The 19,088-nt window shown below is 32.7% G+C and overlaps 1 protein-coding gene and 1 long non-coding RNA gene across 2 annotated transcripts; one reads left to right on the forward strand and one right to left on the reverse strand.

Annotated features, from left to right (window-relative positions):
- Positions 1 to 273: 273 nt before the first annotated feature.
- LOC107921415 (uncharacterized) lies at positions 274 to 5,037 on the reverse strand. Its single transcript, XR_001691058.2, has 3 exons — positions 4,878 to 5,037; positions 1,552 to 1,630; positions 274 to 602 (listed from the first exon to the last, which is right to left on the reverse strand). It is a non-coding gene; the product is annotated as an uncharacterized lncRNA (long non-coding RNA).
- A 9,258-nt stretch (positions 5,038 to 14,295) lies between these two features.
- LOC107920901 (prolycopene isomerase, chloroplastic) lies at positions 14,296 to 17,413 on the forward strand. The gene is made up of 9 exons (XM_016850724.2): positions 14,296 to 14,600; positions 14,692 to 14,915; positions 15,010 to 15,120; positions 15,430 to 15,483; positions 15,652 to 15,939; positions 16,054 to 16,245; positions 16,337 to 16,495; positions 16,596 to 16,832; positions 16,917 to 17,413. Exons 1-9 carry the CDS (start codon positions 14,444 to 14,446, stop codon positions 17,229 to 17,231), a joined length of 1,737 nt encoding a protein of 578 aa, XP_016706213.2. The 5' UTR covers positions 14,296 to 14,443; the 3' UTR covers positions 17,232 to 17,413.
- The last annotated feature ends 1,675 nt before the right edge of the window (positions 17,414 to 19,088 follow it).

The raw sequence follows: 19,088 nt of genomic DNA on the forward strand, positions 1-19,088 counted from the left end.
AAATGATAAAATTTTGATTTAATTTACAACATTTGATAATAAAAAGGCCCTCAAACTTTTTCAAAAAAAAAAATTTTCACTCAATTGGGTAATTTAACAGTTAACTACCCCTAATTTTTTCAGTTAAAGCCACCCCGTATCACAACCGCAGCGTGACATGCGAAAAAAATATAAAAATAAAAATTATAAAAACTATTAAATTTTAAGAAAATATATATAAATCATAAAAATATAAAAAAAATTATCAAATGCATTAAAAAGACCCTTTAACCATTAACCTTAACTGTTGACTGTAATAAATAAATAAATAAATAAAACCAAATTCAAAGTCCATTTACAAATAACATCAGTCCAGATAGTTAACCAAAACCTCTAGCCCAAACCTAACCTAAGCCTAATTAGCCCAATCTCCAAACCCGGTTACAAACCCAAATACCCCGGCCCAATTACAGCCCAAAACGAAAACAGAAACCCTAAGGTTTCTGACAGCTTACGTGCGCCTTCGCACGTGCGCCACCGCTACGTGCCATGCCTCCATGCGCTGCGCCAAGCCACGCACGCCTCCATACGGCCATCTCTGTACTTCCAGGCTAGCCGAGTACCTGCAAAAAAACACACACAGAAACAACAGCAAATAGAAAAACAACAGCATAGAGTAGACCTGTCCATGGGCCGGGCGGCCCGGCCCGGCCCGACGGCCCGCCCGAAATATGGGCTTGGGCAAAAATTTAGGCCCGTTTAAAAAATAGGCCGGGCCTCGGGCAAGATTTTTTTGGCCCGAGCCCGGCCCGAAAAATATTAAATATATATTTTTATTTTTAAAATATAATAGTTTTTTATTTTAAGTTTATTTACTTTCATTTCCTTGACTAGTGTTACAAAATAATAATAATAAAACATCAAGTTTGTTTTACTAATCAAATGTTAGATTTTGTTACAACAATTAATACAATTAATAATTTGATAAATTTACTAATCAGATGTTAGATTTTATTACAACAATTAATACAATTAATAATTTGATAAATTTATTAATCAAATGTTAGATTTTATTACAACAATTAATACAATTAGTAATTAATAATTTGATAATTTTACTAACAATTAATTTTAATAACAATTAGTTTTAATTTTATTAAAAAAATAATTTTAATTTTAATTAAAAACGGGCCGGGCTCGGGCCCCATATTTTTTCTCCACGCCGGGCCGGGCCCGGGCCTAGTAAACGAGCTGAAATTTTTTGTGGGCCCGGCCCAAACCTGGCCCGGCCCGGCCCATGGACAGGTCTAGCATAGAGGTGATTTTTTTTAAAATTATTTTTCATTTTATTTTCTGTAAATCGGGCTATAAGAAAGCCATTCGAATGCTGTAAAAGAGTTACGCATTCAATATACTCATTGAGAATACAAAAATCAAACACAAAAGGTGATTTCCTAGTTTCTTTTTTCCATTTTTTTCATTCGGCTATTCAGTTTTCTTTTTTCTCTTTTCTGCGTTCAATAGTCAGTATTTAGGTGAGAAAGTGATAAAGAAAAAAGGGGAAAAACGTACCTGGAGGCGCGATCCCAGCTCTCTCCGTCGCCATCGGAGTATAGGCTAAGGTCAACGACTGCTCAAATACCCACGGTACCTGGAGCGGCACAGAGTTATTTTTTAGTTTAGGCTTGGTTTTAATGTGGGTGCTAGCTTATTTAGGATTTATTTTAGTTTAAAAGAAGGTCATTAAACGCCGTCGTTTAGAGTCAATCCAATGACTCCGAAACGGCACCGTTCTGAATACCCGATCCAACGGTGACCCGAATTGGGAAGGATCCGCGCATCATGGGTCGTTTGGTTTATTTATTCGGCAAGTCCCTTCATGTTTAATAGAATCGCGATTTGATTTCTTTTATTTATTTGTAATTTGTACCTTACACTTTACTCTATTTACGTCTGGATCCAAGATCATACGGTGCCGTTTTTGATAATTGATTGAAATGATTTTAATGTTTGCGCATAATTATTGATTTGGTCCCTTGTTTTTTAAAATAAAATTTAATTTAATATCAATTTAGTTTTATTTCTTAGAATTCAACGTTAGTTTCTTTATTTATTATAATTAATTCTATTTTTGTATACTATAGTACTTAATATTCTTATAATATTTACTTCTGATAATGTTAAAATTTATTATTATATTTTAAAGTGTAAATAAATCATTATTTTAGTTGGTATTTTGTGTTTTAGATCCTTTATATACTAATATTTTAAGTCTATTATATTTTTTATACTGTCATTTTAACTTTGTTTAAGATTTGATTTCAAATTTGTTGATTATGGTTCTCGGTTTCAAAATGTTTATGTATTTAATTTTGCTTCCAAATTCTTTTTAAATAAATTAATTTTTAATGATTCATTATTTTTAATATCTTTTAATATTGGCTAATATTATCATAATTATTGTTATCAATTTTAAAATTATTTTTCTCATATCTAATGTTGTCTATAAAAGTTTTTTTTAGATAAATTAATTCATATCTTAACTCATCATTTTTAACCTTATTTTAACATTTTAGCTTATCATTGTATTTTAAATTTGTTTTTAAATCTTCATATTAATTATTATGTTCATTTTATTGGCATCTTTAAGAATTTGATTATTGATTTATTAGGTGTTTAATTATCAATATGGATGAATTATATGTTTGGTTGCTCTTTAATGTAAATTTAGATTACTATTTATCTTTTGCATTATATATTGCCATTCAATTATATTGTTTGTAAGATTTGCATTTCATAAAACAGTATAATCGTTTCACTTCAAAATTCCTAAAAAAGCTTGGTGTTTAATAGTTCTCGAGAGAATTGTGCCCTAACTTACTGGGCTTAGATTCTTCTCGATGAATTTATATCATCAAGTATTCATTTTATACAATTTTAAAATAAAATTCTTTAGATTTCAAAATGTGAGATCTTAACTTACTGGATACGACATTTTGTTATCTCGATTTTAAAATAAAGGCAATGTTTGATGTTTAAGAATTTCGAGAAATTGAACCCTAACTTACTGGATTCTGATTTCTCGATTGACTTAAATAGTCAAATATCCTTCTTACAGCATGTTTTAAATTTTTTAAGAAGGGACGAACCTAATTTCGAGGATTGAACTGTTGCACTCTAACTCACTGAGTGTGACGATCAGTTTCAAATCCGTCCACTTAACCAATTCAATTATTTAAACTTTCATTTCATGGGATCGTATTTTAAAATCTTTTCATAATAAGACATTAAACAATCAATTCGGTACCAATTTTGGGCGACACGAGGGTGCTAATTCTTCCTCGTGCGTAACCGACTCCCGAACCAGTTTTCTCAAAATTCGTAGACTTAAAATCGTTTTCAAGGTGATCCGATCACACCTCATTAAAGATCGGTGGCGACTCTATTTTTTATTTTTTTTGAAAAAAGGGTTTCGACATTGACTGTTAAAGTTAATGACTTCCAGTTTTTTTTCAATTAAAGTCATTACGTGTCGCAACATAGCGTAATATGTGGAGAAAAATGATAAAAAAAATAAAAATCAATAAATTTTATAGAAAAATGATAAAATGATTCTTTTGGTACGATAATTTTTACTTTTATTTTTACAAATTTTATATTTCTTTTCTATATTTCTATATATTTTATAATTTTTAATATTTTTAATATTTTATTAAAATTTAATAATTTTTATAATTTTTATTGAATTTTATTTTTTACAATTTTTTTCCATATGTCACACCGTGGTTGTAACACGTTATGGCTTTAACTGAAAAAATTAAGGGGAATTAACTTTAACGGTTAACTGTTAAAGTACCCAATTGAGTAAAAAAAGAAAGGACTTAATTGAATTTTTTGAAAAAGTTTGAGGCATTTTGGCAGTTCAAGTACCCAATTGAGTGCAAAAAAAAAAGCAGAGGCTTAATTGTTTTTTTTTAAAGTTTGAGAGTCTTTTTGATGCATTTAAAAGTTTAAGTACTTAACTGAGTGCAAAAAAAAATAGGGACTTAATTTCTATTTTTTTGAAAAAGTTTGAGGGCTTTTTACACCCTTAAGCCTTTAATTTTAATAATAAAATTTATATTTTTAGTAATTTTAATTTATTTTTAATATTTTAAAAAAAGTAGAATAATTATTAAAAAATAATTAAAAATATCAAAATAATATTTTATTTATATTTCAAGTACCAAATTAGTTATTAACCTTTTAAATTAACATGCCATTATGTTAACTAGAGGTAATGGATGAGTGACCAAAATATAACAATTTGTTAATGTTAATTGTTATTACATAAGTAAAAAAAAAAAGTTGAATGGCCGTTGAATTGATTTTTAAAAAATTAACAGTTAACGGTAATAATAAGGAATATATTGTAATAATTTGAAATATGAGTTACTTGGATTTATAAAAATAATGCCACTAAATGCTTAATTAAAAGGTTTTAAAGTAAATTTTGAATTATAATGCATTATTTATGTTTTTCTTTAAACAATGTTGATGCATAATTATTTTGAAATAATACAATTTCTTTTACAGAGTAGAGGGAAGTCCCTGAACAACATATTACATTTTTAAAATAAGTTTATGTTATAAAAAAAAAGTAAAGAACCAAAAAGAAATTACAAGAGCAAAAAGAACGTATTTTTATTGATCAATCGAAATATTTATAAAATTTCTCTAAAGTCTCTATTTATATGTATAAGAAGTATAAATAAAATAGATATCTACTTCTAATTACTATTAAAATTTAAAATACAACAAAGCTGGGATGAATTCAGTTCAAACACACAAACAAGGTAGAAAATAAACTAGCCCATGTTTTAGCTACTGTGAGTCTAAAAAGAGAGAAACCAACTTACGTGTATGGAGGAGTCCCCTGCTTCGTCGTGCGGAGAAGGGAGGCGGAGAGACAGCGTGAACCAGACTGAAATGAGGTGTGCAGGGAATTAGAAGCAGCAAGGAACGTCAGATTGGAAATGGGGTTTGGTTCCGTAGAAGCTGAAATCGTCTGCTATTTAAAAAGTCTTGATTTGAAAGCACGGTTTCTGCATTAAATGTGGTTGGGTAGGAAAATCTTATCATTTGTCTTTTTGAAATTTACTTTCTTTTTGGATTAGGTGTTAAGTCTTATTGTTTTCACAGTAGACCCGCAGGTCTATCTGCTGGTCTATTTTTTGGTTATAATGTTTTGATCAATTAGTAAATAAAGCCTAACATGTTTGATTTAAGGAAAAATATATATATATATATTAAAACTATTTTGATCTTAATATACATTCATCTAATAAGATATTCATAATAATTTAAATATTTTTATTATTTAATTTTAAAAAATAAATCTCAAATATTTTTTCTTTGTGTATTACAATTACAGGACAAAGTCCGAACAACAAACGCGATTAATATAATTCAAACCCAAACCACACCTAAAACGATGAATACCCTTAACCATTATGTCATCATTTTAAATACTATTTTAAAACAATGTAAAGTAGTACTTCTGTATTAAATTAAGGATTTGGAGATCTGTTTCAAGTTTTGAAGAATGTATCAATTACTTCACCTAAAAATGAGTATTTATTAAAGCATATAGTTTATTCAATTTTATCCTACTAATTTAAACGAAAATTTCGTAATTTAGATAAAGCCAGAAGTAATAAAATAAGTATTATTATTTTTCAACTAAGAAAATTGGTAAAAAAAAAAATGAAATTTGGCTACGAATGTATTACGTTTCTTTTTCTGGAACAACGATTATTTCGGCATTTCTATTTTTGGATAAGGTAATATGAAATAAAAATAAAGAATTTAAATTAATTCATTCACTTTTATTAGGTTTTGAATCTTAATTCAAGGAATAAACATTGAATTTTTTGGGGTGATTTTGTAATTAATTTATTCTCTTTTAATTTGGACTTTTATTACCTTTTGATTTTTTTCAATAATTAATTTTTAGTTATTTTTAAATTAATAGTAAATAAAATAAATTGTATTTATTAAGTCACGTTTAACATGATTATGTTACTAAAAATATAAAATAAGACACAATTAATAAAAATATTGAATTTACTAAGCCTGGACCAATACAAAAAAATATTTTTTTATATTCGAAACTAATTAATTATATCATACATAAAAAACGGAATCCCCAAACCTTCATAACATAAGATACTCAAAAATGGTTGAAGTAATTGAATAAAAAAATTGTTACGACTATAGCTCTTGATAAATTTACTAAAGATGAAAATGATTTATTTGATATGAATGATCGTTTTGTTTTTGTAGGTTGGTCTAGTCTATTGTTCTTTTCTTGTGCCTATTTTGCTTTAGGAGATTGGTTTACAGGTACAACCTTTATAGAAATGTTTGATCTGGCCTCCTCTAATGATCGGGCTTTTTTAATAATTGTTAAGAAGTCCCGCTCTACCACCAGTCTTCGGAATCCTAACTCTTCAACGCCGTCGTCGCTTGTAAGCAATCCCTCACCTCAGTCGTGGTTGCATCAGCCACAAAGCTGTTCGAGTAAGTACAAGTTGCCAAAATATACCCCTCATTATTTCTAAAGATTATCCCAGACACCGAACTAAACATGCACCTGTTGAAAGCCGCATCAAAATTGCATTTAACTTCATTTAGTCCTGATGGAGTCCATGTACTATCATTCTGACTTATATTTAATGAAATCACCAACTCTGTGAAGGTACTCTCTGTATAATATGCTTTAATAAGCTTAACCAGACCTATTATGCTCTATTTTTCACCTTCATGGTAAACCTTATTTCTGTAATGCCAAACCGCCCAGAACACAATAATTAACCATTTGCATTGCTCCTCTCCTGTACAAACAAACATATTTGCTAACCATGTTTTCCAACTTTGTCCTTAAATGCTGGGGGAGCCATCAATCCCCACTCATTGCAGGATACTTTTGATAAACATGCAGTCCCGAAAGGTGTGGCTCACCGATTCCTCCAATGTACTATAGAGAGGGAAAATATTCACCACCTGCAATTTCCTCACTCGTAAATTGTCAAATGTAGGGATATAGTTATTAGCGATTTTCCATGTTGTAATTTTAATTTTGTTTGCAACTTGTAACTTACATAATTTGTCACAAAAATTCTGTAATAGCGTAGCTTGTTGTGTCACTTCCCCCTTGTGTTGTTGTTACATCTTCATTAAGCAGCCACTTGTATCCACTTTTTTGTCAAAAACATACTTGTCTTGTTCCCCCTCCACACCCTTCCATCTTCAAGATCAACTTCAGCTACTGGGATTGTCAGTATTTTATTTACTTGATCCTTAACAAAGAGCTTCCTTAAGGCCTCCAACTTCCAGGTAGTCGTCTCTCTATCAAAAAGATCTGCTACTGTTGAATAATTAATATCAATATTTTGAACCATTACTTTTCCATGTCTAGGCCCTAGTAACCAAACATCATTCTAGATATTTATTGATATGCCATTTCCAACTCTCCATCCCATGCCTAGTTCCAGAAGTCTCCTTGCTCCCCAAATGCTCGATGGTTGAGAACCTAAACTAGTACTCATAAAATCACATTTTGGGTAATACTTGGTGTCAAAACCATTTTTTGAAAATAAAAAATTTAGTTGTCGACTTTTAAAAATAAAACTGGAGTCGTCACCGATCCTTTATTAAAGTGTGATCGGCTCACCTTAAAAATTATTTTGGCCTACGAATTTTGAGAAAACGAGTTCGGGAGTCAGTTACGCAAGAGGAAGGGTTAGCACCCTCGTAACGCCCAAAATCGGTACCAAATTGATTATTTAATGTCTTAGTGTCGAGGGCTAAAAAAGATTTTTAAAAAAACTCAAATGATGAAATCTAAAAAGAATAATCAATTGTTCAAGTCATGTAAAGAAATCGAGTCCCAATACGTTAGGGTACAATTTCTCAAAATCCCCAAACTTTGAATATCACTTTTATCTTATGCGAAAATCTTCATTTTGAGAAAGTAATATGTCACGCCTAATACATTAGGACACAATAAGTTAAGTTCCCAAAAATGATTTTTATACTCATGTATTTTGAATAAAAAATATTCTCGGTTATTTAAAATTATCAAAGAAAATCGGAACCCAATACGTTAGGGCTCAATTTCCTTGAAAATCTCAAACTTTGAATATTCTTTGATTTAAAAAACTTTGAATCAAGGGAAAATGATTTTGATATATTGACGAAACCAAAATATATTTCCCAAAGGATATGTTAAAAAGTTAACGTACAATATAAAACAAATACTTCAATTTAAAATATACATGTATGAGTATTTACAAAATATATAAATTCAAGCACAACATACAAGTAAATTTGAAAATATGTGTGTGCATATATTTAACACACATATACAAGTATACATATAAAAAGAAGGAATGAAATATACCAATAAAAAAACTAATAAAAAATGCATGTATATGTATTTAAAAATCATGAAAATAAAAAAAATAGTAAAAGTATGTATATGTGTATATATTTACAAAATAAAAAAATGTATAAGTATATGTATTGGTAAATCATGAAAATACGTATATGTATATTAAAGTACTTATATATGTACAATATGTATATAAAATAATGGAGTATATAAAATAATAAGGAAATATTTATAATAATTTAAAAATATAAAAAAGCTGTACGTACATATTATGGAAATGCATGTATGTTTTTGAATTATAATTGTGTTACAAAATGTGTATAAAAATAAGCGTATATATTTGTATATAAAAACTATGCAAATAGAATAAATATATATATATATATATAAAACATGCGTATGTATATGTATAGAAAATATAATAATAATGATAATAATAATAATAAATGGGGATTAAATCAAAATTAAACAGAATTTTAGGGTCAAAATTAAAAATAAAAAAAATAAAAAAGGACTAAATCAAATTGTGCATGAAAGGGGGAGGACCAAAGAAATAAATCTCCCCGCACTTGGCCAAACGGCGCCGTTCCAGTGGGCACATGCACATGGTCCCTGGACCAGATTGAAACAGGAAAGAAATTTCGTGGCTAAATTGAAAGTACATGAAATACCAAATTGAAATCAAAATAAAAGAGGAGGGACCAAACGCGCAAATTCCCCATTCGGGCCAAAACGCGGGGATCCTCCCCTCCGGGTCGGGTTGACGCGGGGATCCTCCCCTCCGGGTCGGGTCAACGCGCGGATCTCGCCCTTTCAAAACGGCGCCGTTTCATCTTGCTTTAAATAAAACAAAACTGAAAAAAAAATAAAATAAAACCATTTGTTCCCTTTAAAAAAAAAACCAGTGTGGCTCTGCTAGGGTTCTTTTAACCCATCCTTGCGCCGCTGCTCAGCCTATGCCTCCATGCCCCGATTTTGACGGAAGAGACACCAGCTCAACGACTCCGGCGACCAGGTAAATCTCTTCCCCCTTTTTTATATTTTAAATGAAAAATAAATAAATAAAATAAAATAAAAAAAATAGAAAAAAATAAAAAAAGACACGATTTACCTTTAAAAAACTGATATTTACTCTCTCTTTTTCGATCTTTTTGCATATATCCCCCCTTTTACACAATCATCATTCGGTTTTATAGCCGAATCCTTGAGAAATAACAAATAAATAAATAAATAAATCCATTGATTCTCTATATTTTTTTGTTGTTGTCTGTTTTTGAGTCTCGTTACAGGTACGTGTTGGAGAAGAATACGTGCGACACGCGCGGAGTAACATGCGTGACATGCGGAGGCGATGGGCGCGACATGCGGGGGCTGGTGCAGCGTGCGAGGGTGAGATTGCTGCGGTGGCTACTGGCACAGGTTGTTAGGGTTTTCTTTTTTTGTTTTTTAGTTTTGGGCTGATTTGGTTATTGGGCTAGGGTTAATTTTTATTGGGCCATACGAGTTGTAGGGTTTTGTATATTTATTTGGGCCCGGGAATATTTGGGCTTGTACACTTGGCTTTAAAGATACGGGCAAACAAACAATCTGGTTTCATAATTAACCTCCAACCTTGTTTTGCAAACAAACAATCTGGTTTCATAATTAACCTCCAACCTTGTTTTGCAAGCAACACTATATTGAACTTTGCCAAATCCCTAAATCCCAATTCCCCTTGTGCTTTTGGCTTGCACATTCCCCTCCAACCACACCAATGAATTCCCTTTCCTATTTTAGAATTTCTCCACTAAAATTTATTCCTATTTTAGAATTTCTCCACTAAAATTTACTAATAATATTTTCCAATTCACGACATAATGTAACAGGCAACAAAAAACATTACATCGTATAAATTGGGATGGCTTTTAAAATTGCTTTAATAAAGACTTCTTTACCTCCAAGTGACAATTAGTGCATACTCCAAATTTCAATGCGTTATCTAAATCTATCTCTAAAACTCGTAAACACCTCCTTCTTTCGTCTTCTAATCATAGTCAATAGACCTAGGTATTTTTCTGGGTTACTAGAGACCCTTACCCCAATAGATGTCCCAATCTGATCCCTTCTGATGCTCGACACATTACTATAAAAAATATCAACGACTTTTCAAAATTGATCAATTGACCCAATACCCTTTCATATTCGACCACTATTATTTAATAGCATTTGTACCTTTCACACTTGCTTCCCCAAACAAAATGCTATCAACTACAAAAAAGTATATGAGTTAATGATAGCCCTCTTCTCCCTACTCTTTTGATGATTCCTTCAGTTTTTGCCAATTTAAGGAGAGAATAAAAACCTCCGCACAAATCAGGAAAAAATATCGACTGAGTGGATCGCCCTGTCTCAAAACCCTTGAAGGTTTGAATTTTTCCCCTTGCACCCCATTGAACAAATTTGAATATTTCACCAGTTGAAACACTCCATTACTAAGCATAACCAATTGTCACAAAACCCCATGCGTTTCATAACTTGTTCAATGAAATTCCATTCTACCCTATCATAGGCTTTACTCACGTCTAATTTCAAAAAAAATATGACTCTATGCCCCATCTATTTTCTGTTTCAGTGATTGTAGCACCTCATATGCAATTAGCGCATTATCTGTAATTTTCCTTTCAAGTACAAATGTCGCTTGTGCCTCATCAATACATTTATCAAACACTGTTCTAAATCTATTAACTGCCACTTTGGATATAATTATAGACAACACATTGTATAGACTAATCAACCTGAATTGCGACATACATGTTGGTGAACTCACTTTTAGGATAAGCACTATACTAGTACTATTGATAATGCCAATCTCATTTCTCCTATTCAAAACGTCTAAGCAATATCTAGTTATCTCATCTCCCATAATATGCCAATATTTTTTATAATAAAGTGCAGGATATCCGTCTATACCTGATGCCTTTAAAGGTGTTGTACTATTTACTGTTTCCCTCACTTTTTTGAGTTTAAACTTCTCAACTAACTCAATGTTCATACCCTCCTGAATGTAATTTGTTATCCCCGACAACACTCTATCATTACTCCTCGTGTCTGAAGCTGTGAACAGCTCCTTGAAATATTTATTTTCCACTATTGCCTTCTCCCTCTCTCCAACGACCCATTCCTCATTCAGCCCTTTTAGTTTTTTTACAGTATTCCTCTATTTTCGTTGGTTTACTAGATTATGAAAAAAAGATGTATTTCTATCTCCAAACCGAAGCCAGTTCGCCCTTGCTTGTTGCTCTCAAAACATCTTTCCTTTACTAGCTTCTAGATTTAGAGCCAACTTGACCTCTTCTATCTCTACCATTATTTCATCATCTGGGTCAACTGTGCTCAAGTTAGCCAATCTCATAATTTATATTGTTGACGCCTTCCTCTTATTGGCAGTAATTTGTCCCAATTCACCTTTAAGAAGATCTCCTAATTTCCTCAACTTCGAACGAACATCATTTGAAATCCCCTCCTAAAACTCATCATTTTTTTGTTCACACTCATCCTCCATGACTCAATTTGCATTAAATCTAAATCCCCCCTTCCCTATTGCTTTGTGCCCTATACAATCAATCCCCAAATCTACCAAAATCGGACAATGATATGATATAGCATGCGTCTAATATTTTAAATAATACCCTGGAAAACTCTCCCACCATGTCAAATTTGCCACCCCTTTGTTAATTCTCTCACAAACGTTATTTTCTAGCAACCGACCTGTCTTCAATATGAACCATCTCCTCAAAAAACCAAAATCGCTAATATCACAATCCTCCAACACTTCTCTGAAATGAGCCATGTTTCTTTCATTCCGCAATCGACCCCCTTTTTTTCTCAAACGAGAACATAATCTCATTAAAGTCTCCCACGACCATTCATGGTAAATCTCAATAATTCTCCAACCTCCTTAAAAGTTCCCACGATTCTCTTCTTTTGTGTTCCTCAGGTGCGCCATAAAACCCTATAAACCTCCACAATGGCATACCTTCTCATTCCTTTACCTCCATATAAATATGATTAGTTGAAAAGCTTCTCAATTACAACACATACTCCCTTTTTCAACCAATTGACAAACCCTTTTTAACCCATACGCTCCCACATCAATAGTTAGCAAAACCACACTGTAGTTAAACCTTTTCCATTCTTTTTTCACTCAACTTTGTTTCAATTAGAAACAAAATATGGGGTTGTACATGCCTCACCTTGTTTCTAAGGCAATTAACCATCCGTGGATGTCCCAATCCACGAACATTCCAACTTAAAATTTTCATTACTCCCGGTCGGTTCGCTTGCCAGTGGCTGCCAATCTCTTATTGAAGTCAATCAGTAAACCAATAACACCATACCCATTTGATTATTCTTCCAGTATTCTTTATCTTTTTTTCCCATCATAATTTTCAATTGGCTTATTCTCCATTATAGACTCCCTCTGACCTTGTTTCCACGCACCTTGAATAATCACACCTCCTTATTTTCCCTTATTATTCTGATCATCCGTATCTATGCCATGGGAATTAATACCTTCTTGAAATCCCTTCGAACTATCCTCCTACTTCCAATTGAAACTTCTTTCCATGACGATACCCTTAAAGATATGTCCCAGCCAAAATTTACTTCTTGAATCTTGATTGTCATCCTTATAGGGAAAAAAACCTTCCCTATGCCCTAACTTTCCACATAAAAAATAGAAAAGTGTTAATATTTCATATTAGAAGTAAGCATATCCCTCTCACCCTTGTCCCAATGCCAACTTTTCTTATGCTTCACAGCTAATCGTACATCAATTTTGGTTCTAAAATGCATATATCTTTGTTTCCCCCTCGTAATCAAAGAAACATCATACGGGATGAAATGCCTAATAAAATCACCTAATTGCCATGCCAGTCCCTCCGATATAACCCCAAACGGCAGATTATGGACCTGAACCTAGAAATTAGTATAAACCAATGAAACTTTCAGCGGGTCTTTCTTACTATTCAGTCGATGGAAAACAATAAGGTGTCTATTGAACGACCAAGGTATACCATCCAAAACCCTTTTTTATATCTACCTCATAGAAAAAAGCATAATAAATACATTTTCCCCTATATTCGTGATTGTAACCTGTCCCAACAGATGCCAAAGATTAGCCAAAGTTCTTTTTAGAAAGGGAAAGTGAACCGCATAATACGTTAAGCTTTTCTTACCAAGCAAAATTGATAGTCGTCTTCTATTTCAATCGGAGCTTTTTCACAAGGAATCGGTTCCTCCTTTTCATCATCAAGACTTAGATTTGCAAGTTATGCCTCCATCATTAATGAAAATCCCAAACCAACCACAACGCAATTTCCAACCCTAAAACCCTAAGATAAGAGAACGTGCCTTTAGTAGACGATAAAGAAAGAGACGTGCTAAAACTCTTAGCAGGCGAAAGAACTTATTATATGAAAATATTATATATGACAAATGGTTTCTTATATTGAAACATCAAATTGCTATAGTATATATATATACAATTACTGCAATAAATTTAATTTTTATGTATTATAAATTACATAATATATAAAAATAAAATAATATAAAACATATAAACTTTAAAAAATAGGTCGGGTTGGGAGCTTAAACCATTAAGCTCAAGCCTCAAACCTAACCCATATTTTAAACAAGATTAATTTTTTCTAACCTATGAACAAGTTTACAAGTTTAGTTGCGACGCTCATGCTAGTGTTATCTAAATTAATGAGTATGGTTGAGACGGAGCTTTTGTTTTCAGGCGGGCTGGCTGATGAGAAATTGGGCTTTCAATTGGTTAATGTCAAGGCCCAGAAAGAAAATAATCCAAAAGTAAACTGCTTTGACAGTTTTGACAGACATAGGGAGTTGGGAAGTCCCAAACATCTGGGTAGGAACAGGAATGACGTGGCTAGTTTGTTTAGCAGAAACCATGAATGCCTCTTCTTTCAATTATCTCATCTCACTCAGCACTTTCTGGTCGCTGCTTTGAAACTCCTTTCTACGATCATGGAATTGGGTCTTCCTTTGTTCCCAGGAATCAAATTCCCAACCCCCAGAAATACTGTTTTGGCCCGAAGTTCTCCTAATAACCTTCCTCAGTTTTCTTCCAATGCATCGTCCTCCACCTCGATCTCTGTCAAGCCTCCTACTAAAACTGTCCCAGGTATTTTCTTGCATTATATACCCTTTTCTTATGCACCAAACTGAATTCCCATTTCTGTTATGGAAGTAAAAGTGAACAACTTGTATTGCAGGGAAGCCAGAGGCTGACGTTGTTGTGATTGGGAGTGGTATTGGCGGACTGTGTTGCGCGGGGCTTCTTGCTAGATACAACCAGGATGTGCTTGTGTTGGAAAGTCATGATCTGCCTGGAGGTGCTGCCCATTCTTTTGAGATTAAAGGCTATAAATTTGACTCTGGTCCATCTTTGTTCTCTGGTTTTCAGTCTAGAGGTCCTCAGGCCAATCCTCTTGCACAGGTCTTTGCTACATCATCTTTTCACCTTCACCGTTTTACACTTTTGATTTCTCTGGTTGGATTGGAATCACCATTCCTTTATCTTTGAGTTGCAGGTCCTAGATGCATTGGGTGAGTCAATTCCATGTGCGAAATATGACTCTTGGATGGTTTACATTCCCGAAGCTGAATTCTTATCACGCATAGGCCCAACTGAATTTCTCAAGGTGGACTGCCATTGTTAGATTTGTTCAATTTTATGCCTTTTCATACTTTAATTAATATGTAATTTTTATATTACTCTGCATTCATACTGTTACACCCATTTCTTTTAAGAGTAGAAGGCATCAAATAAACTGTTTATTCAGATATTGCTCTATCATGCAAAGACTTAAATACGGTTGTCAAACAAGAGCTAGATAAACTTGTATGCAACCAGTGTAAAAACATACCAGGATGTTACTATCCAGCATGAGCTAGAAGATGACCACATTTAAATACTCATGCTTATTATCCTCACTATTTTTATTTTCCAGGACCTTGAAAAGTATGCTAGTCAGAACGCCGTGCAAGAATGGAAAAAACTTCTCGTGAGTTCCGTTATTTTTACTTATCATTTTTTTACCCTCTAAAGAACTGCCTCAAACATATAATTGATACCAAACTGTGTTGGATATTTGGATTAAGAGACCTGTACTTTCATTTTCTTTTTAAAACTTGCAAGTATTTCTCAAATTCAGAATGCAATTTGGCTGCAGGAAGCAATACTTCCTTTATCAGCCGCTGCAATGGCACTGCCTCCTTTATCAATCAGAGGAGATTTGGGAGTTATTTCAACTGCTGCAGCTAGATATGCCCCTTCTTTGTTGAAATCATTTGTAGAAATGGGACCGCAGGGAGCTTTTGGTGCTCCTAAGCTTTTACGACCCTTCACGGAAATCATGGATTCTTTGGAGCTGAGAGACCCTTTTATTAGGAATTGGGTGGACCTTTTAGCTTTCTTGCTTGCTGGGGTGAAATCCAATGGTATACTCTCAGCAGAGATGGTAACTATAAGGATATCCAAGTGTTTCTTTTCATGCTTATAAGGTGAAATGCTATGAATATACATACACTACTTTGAAACTTAACATTGTCAAGTTTTACTTCCAATTTTTCAGGTTTATATGTTTGCAGAATGGTACAAACCTGGTTGTACTCTAGAGTATCCACTTAATGGAAGTGGAGCCATTATTGAAGCTCTTGTTCGAGGAATACAAAAGTTTGGAGGACGGATATCTCTAGGAAGTCATGTGGAAAAGATCATCGTTGAGAACGGTAAGGCTACCGGAGTTAAGCTGAAAGGTGGTCAGGTAAATATATAGTCTGAACATAGACAATTGACTTAAGCAAATGTTGTCTGCTTGAAATGCTATTGACTGAAAAAAAATGTATATGCTGCAGTTTATACGTGCTAAAATGGCTGTTGTGAGCAATGCATCCATGTGGGATACTTTGAACCTGCTACCGAAGGATCAACTTCCAAAGTCATACGTAGACAGGGTTAAAACAACACCACAATGTGAATCATTCATGCATCTCCATCTAGGCTTTGATGCTGAGGTACCAAAATATTAGTAACTGGTAACTCAGTTTTCTAATTACTCAAATGTTGTGCATCTATATATGTTATTGACGTCTTTTCAAGCACCATAATGAGCAGGATGTACGTGAGGATTTGGGGATTCATCATCTTGTTGTTAATGAATGGGAAAGAGGAGTTGATGCTGATCAGAATGTTGTTTTAATATCTGTACCTAGTGTACTTAGTCCTAATCTTGCACCACCAGGGAAGCATGTTTTGCACGCTTATACACCAGGAACTGAACCATTTGAATTGTGGGAGGGGCTCGATCGTAGAAGTGCAGAATACAAAAAGCTTAAAGCTGAACGATCAGAGGTAAATTATATTTGCTTTCTAATGCTTTTGACAAAGCCATAGCTTGAAAACTCAAAGCTCAAAAGTTAATGCTTCATAAACCAGGTAATGTGGAAAGCTGTTGAACGAGCACTTGGCTCTGGTTTCAACCGTGACAAGTGTGAGGTGAAACTGGTTGGAACTCCGTTGACACATCAAAGGTTTTTACGAAGGAACAGAGGAACTTATGGACCAGCTATTCAAGCTGGTCAAGGCACTTTTCCAGGACATTCGACCCCTATTCCACAGCTTTATTGTTGCGGAGATTCTACTTTTCCTGGCATTGGAGTCCCTGCAGTTGCTGCTAGTGGTGCCATTGTTGCCAATTCTCTGGTCTCAGTTTCTCAACACTCCCAACTTCTTGATGCCATTGGAATTTGAATGCAATGGGTGACTTCATCTTATTTTCGTATAAATTCTTTTCCCATTTTGAAATTTGATTATAACCCTACTCATTAATGTAAATTAGAGGGATAATTCCAAATTCTATATAATTGGAATCAATATAGAAAGAAACCCAAATGTTTTTTTCTTATAATTTATAACCAAAATCAAAACCCATATCACATTTGAATCTCTTAATTATTAGTTTACCTATCCAAATGCAAAGTATAAACTATACTTTAACTCAGTTAATTCATGTAAACATGCATGCAATCTATCGAGATTTAGAATCTCAATTTCTGCAAACACAAACCCATTTTTTATTCTCATACTACAACCTCTTTGTGTGTGTATTATATAACATACAAGCTTTAACTTTGGTTAGATTACTTAGAGCATGCGAAAAGTGAGTGGATCTTCATAGATATGGTGGAGGCTGAAATGCAACGCGTGTTTGCTTTTCCTGACACTGTACATCATCACGTAACTTGACTTGGATGGAAATATGTACAATGTAGCTTACGGTAGGTAACATATTATATCGAGTCAAAACAATTAAAGCTTCAGAATAGTATTTATTCATCATTAGTTATGCTTTAAAAACATTCAAGCATCATCCTTACATAATAGACTTCCATTAATCATATGCACTACTCTAATTTGAAAATTTATAATTTTGTTGCATCTTGAAGATGGTATAAAAAGCTAATGGTTAAAAGCTCTATGTTAGCATTTGAGGTTAAAAGTTCAAGTCATGACAATGACATCCCTCTCTCAATTTGTAATATACCAAATAATAATAATAATAATAATAAAAGCATTATGAGAAATTACACTATTTTAAGGTTTTAGCGGAGTATAGCAAAAGTACTATTTAAGTATATAGTGAAAATCCTTGGTCAATAATCGAGTGAACCCTTAGATCACTTATAACTTTTCATTATAATATTATTTTCATTTTTCTTATTTTCTTTTTCTAATTATTTTTTCTAATAATATTCTTTGGTTACAAACTGCATCCTGTGTATTTTTCTAACAATTTTAAGACTTCAATATGAATTTTTTTTCTAAGATTTCAATTTAAGATTATATGGCGAACAAAGAAAAAAACAACATTTTATCACTATAATGCACGTTTTAAAATCTTTTGGGAAAATACTGCAAAGATAGTGGGGAGAATTATTCAGGATTGAAGGCTCACTCTAAATTAAAAACTCAATTATCACTTTACTCGGATTAAAAATTATTAACACCATCGATTTTATTTTGAATTTAATTACAACAGTCTAAATTCACAACTTAATTACCACTCTACTTATATTAACACTATTAATTTCATTTTGAAATTGAATTTAAACAGGTGAGCTAACTATAAAATGCAACTATCAATCAAATCTTTCTACAAGTTTAAGGTGATGATTAATTGAGCCGCTTAATGGTTATAGAACAGTACGTTAACTCGAATTATTACACAATTTCACATCTTAAAGTTTAATCAATCTCTTGAATCAAATTAAAACCTAAAATTTGCTACTAGATTTCAACTCTCCATTCATTCACACTTGGCAAGATTTAATCAACTTAATCTCATTCAAGATCGGTCTCTTTTTTTCTTGATCTAAATTTATACGTTAGGTTGTCAATCTAACACTTTGAAGCATATTTATTTTAAACAAACAATTGCATAATTCCTCCAATTAACATCTGTCTTATTTTATACAACCACTAAGCTTCACAATTGACTATCTAAGAATGATTACCCAAGGAAAACAAAATCACATCAATTCCAATAGAAGTCATGGTTTTATGTATGCATAAATAATAGTTTAAACACTATAGTGCAACAGAAAAAAT

This window comes from Gossypium hirsutum, chromosome D01, assembly GCF_007990345.1.
Source record: "Gossypium hirsutum isolate 1008001.06 chromosome D01, Gossypium_hirsutum_v2.1, whole genome shotgun sequence".
Taxonomy (NCBI): Eukaryota; Viridiplantae; Streptophyta; class Magnoliopsida; order Malvales; family Malvaceae; genus Gossypium; species Gossypium hirsutum.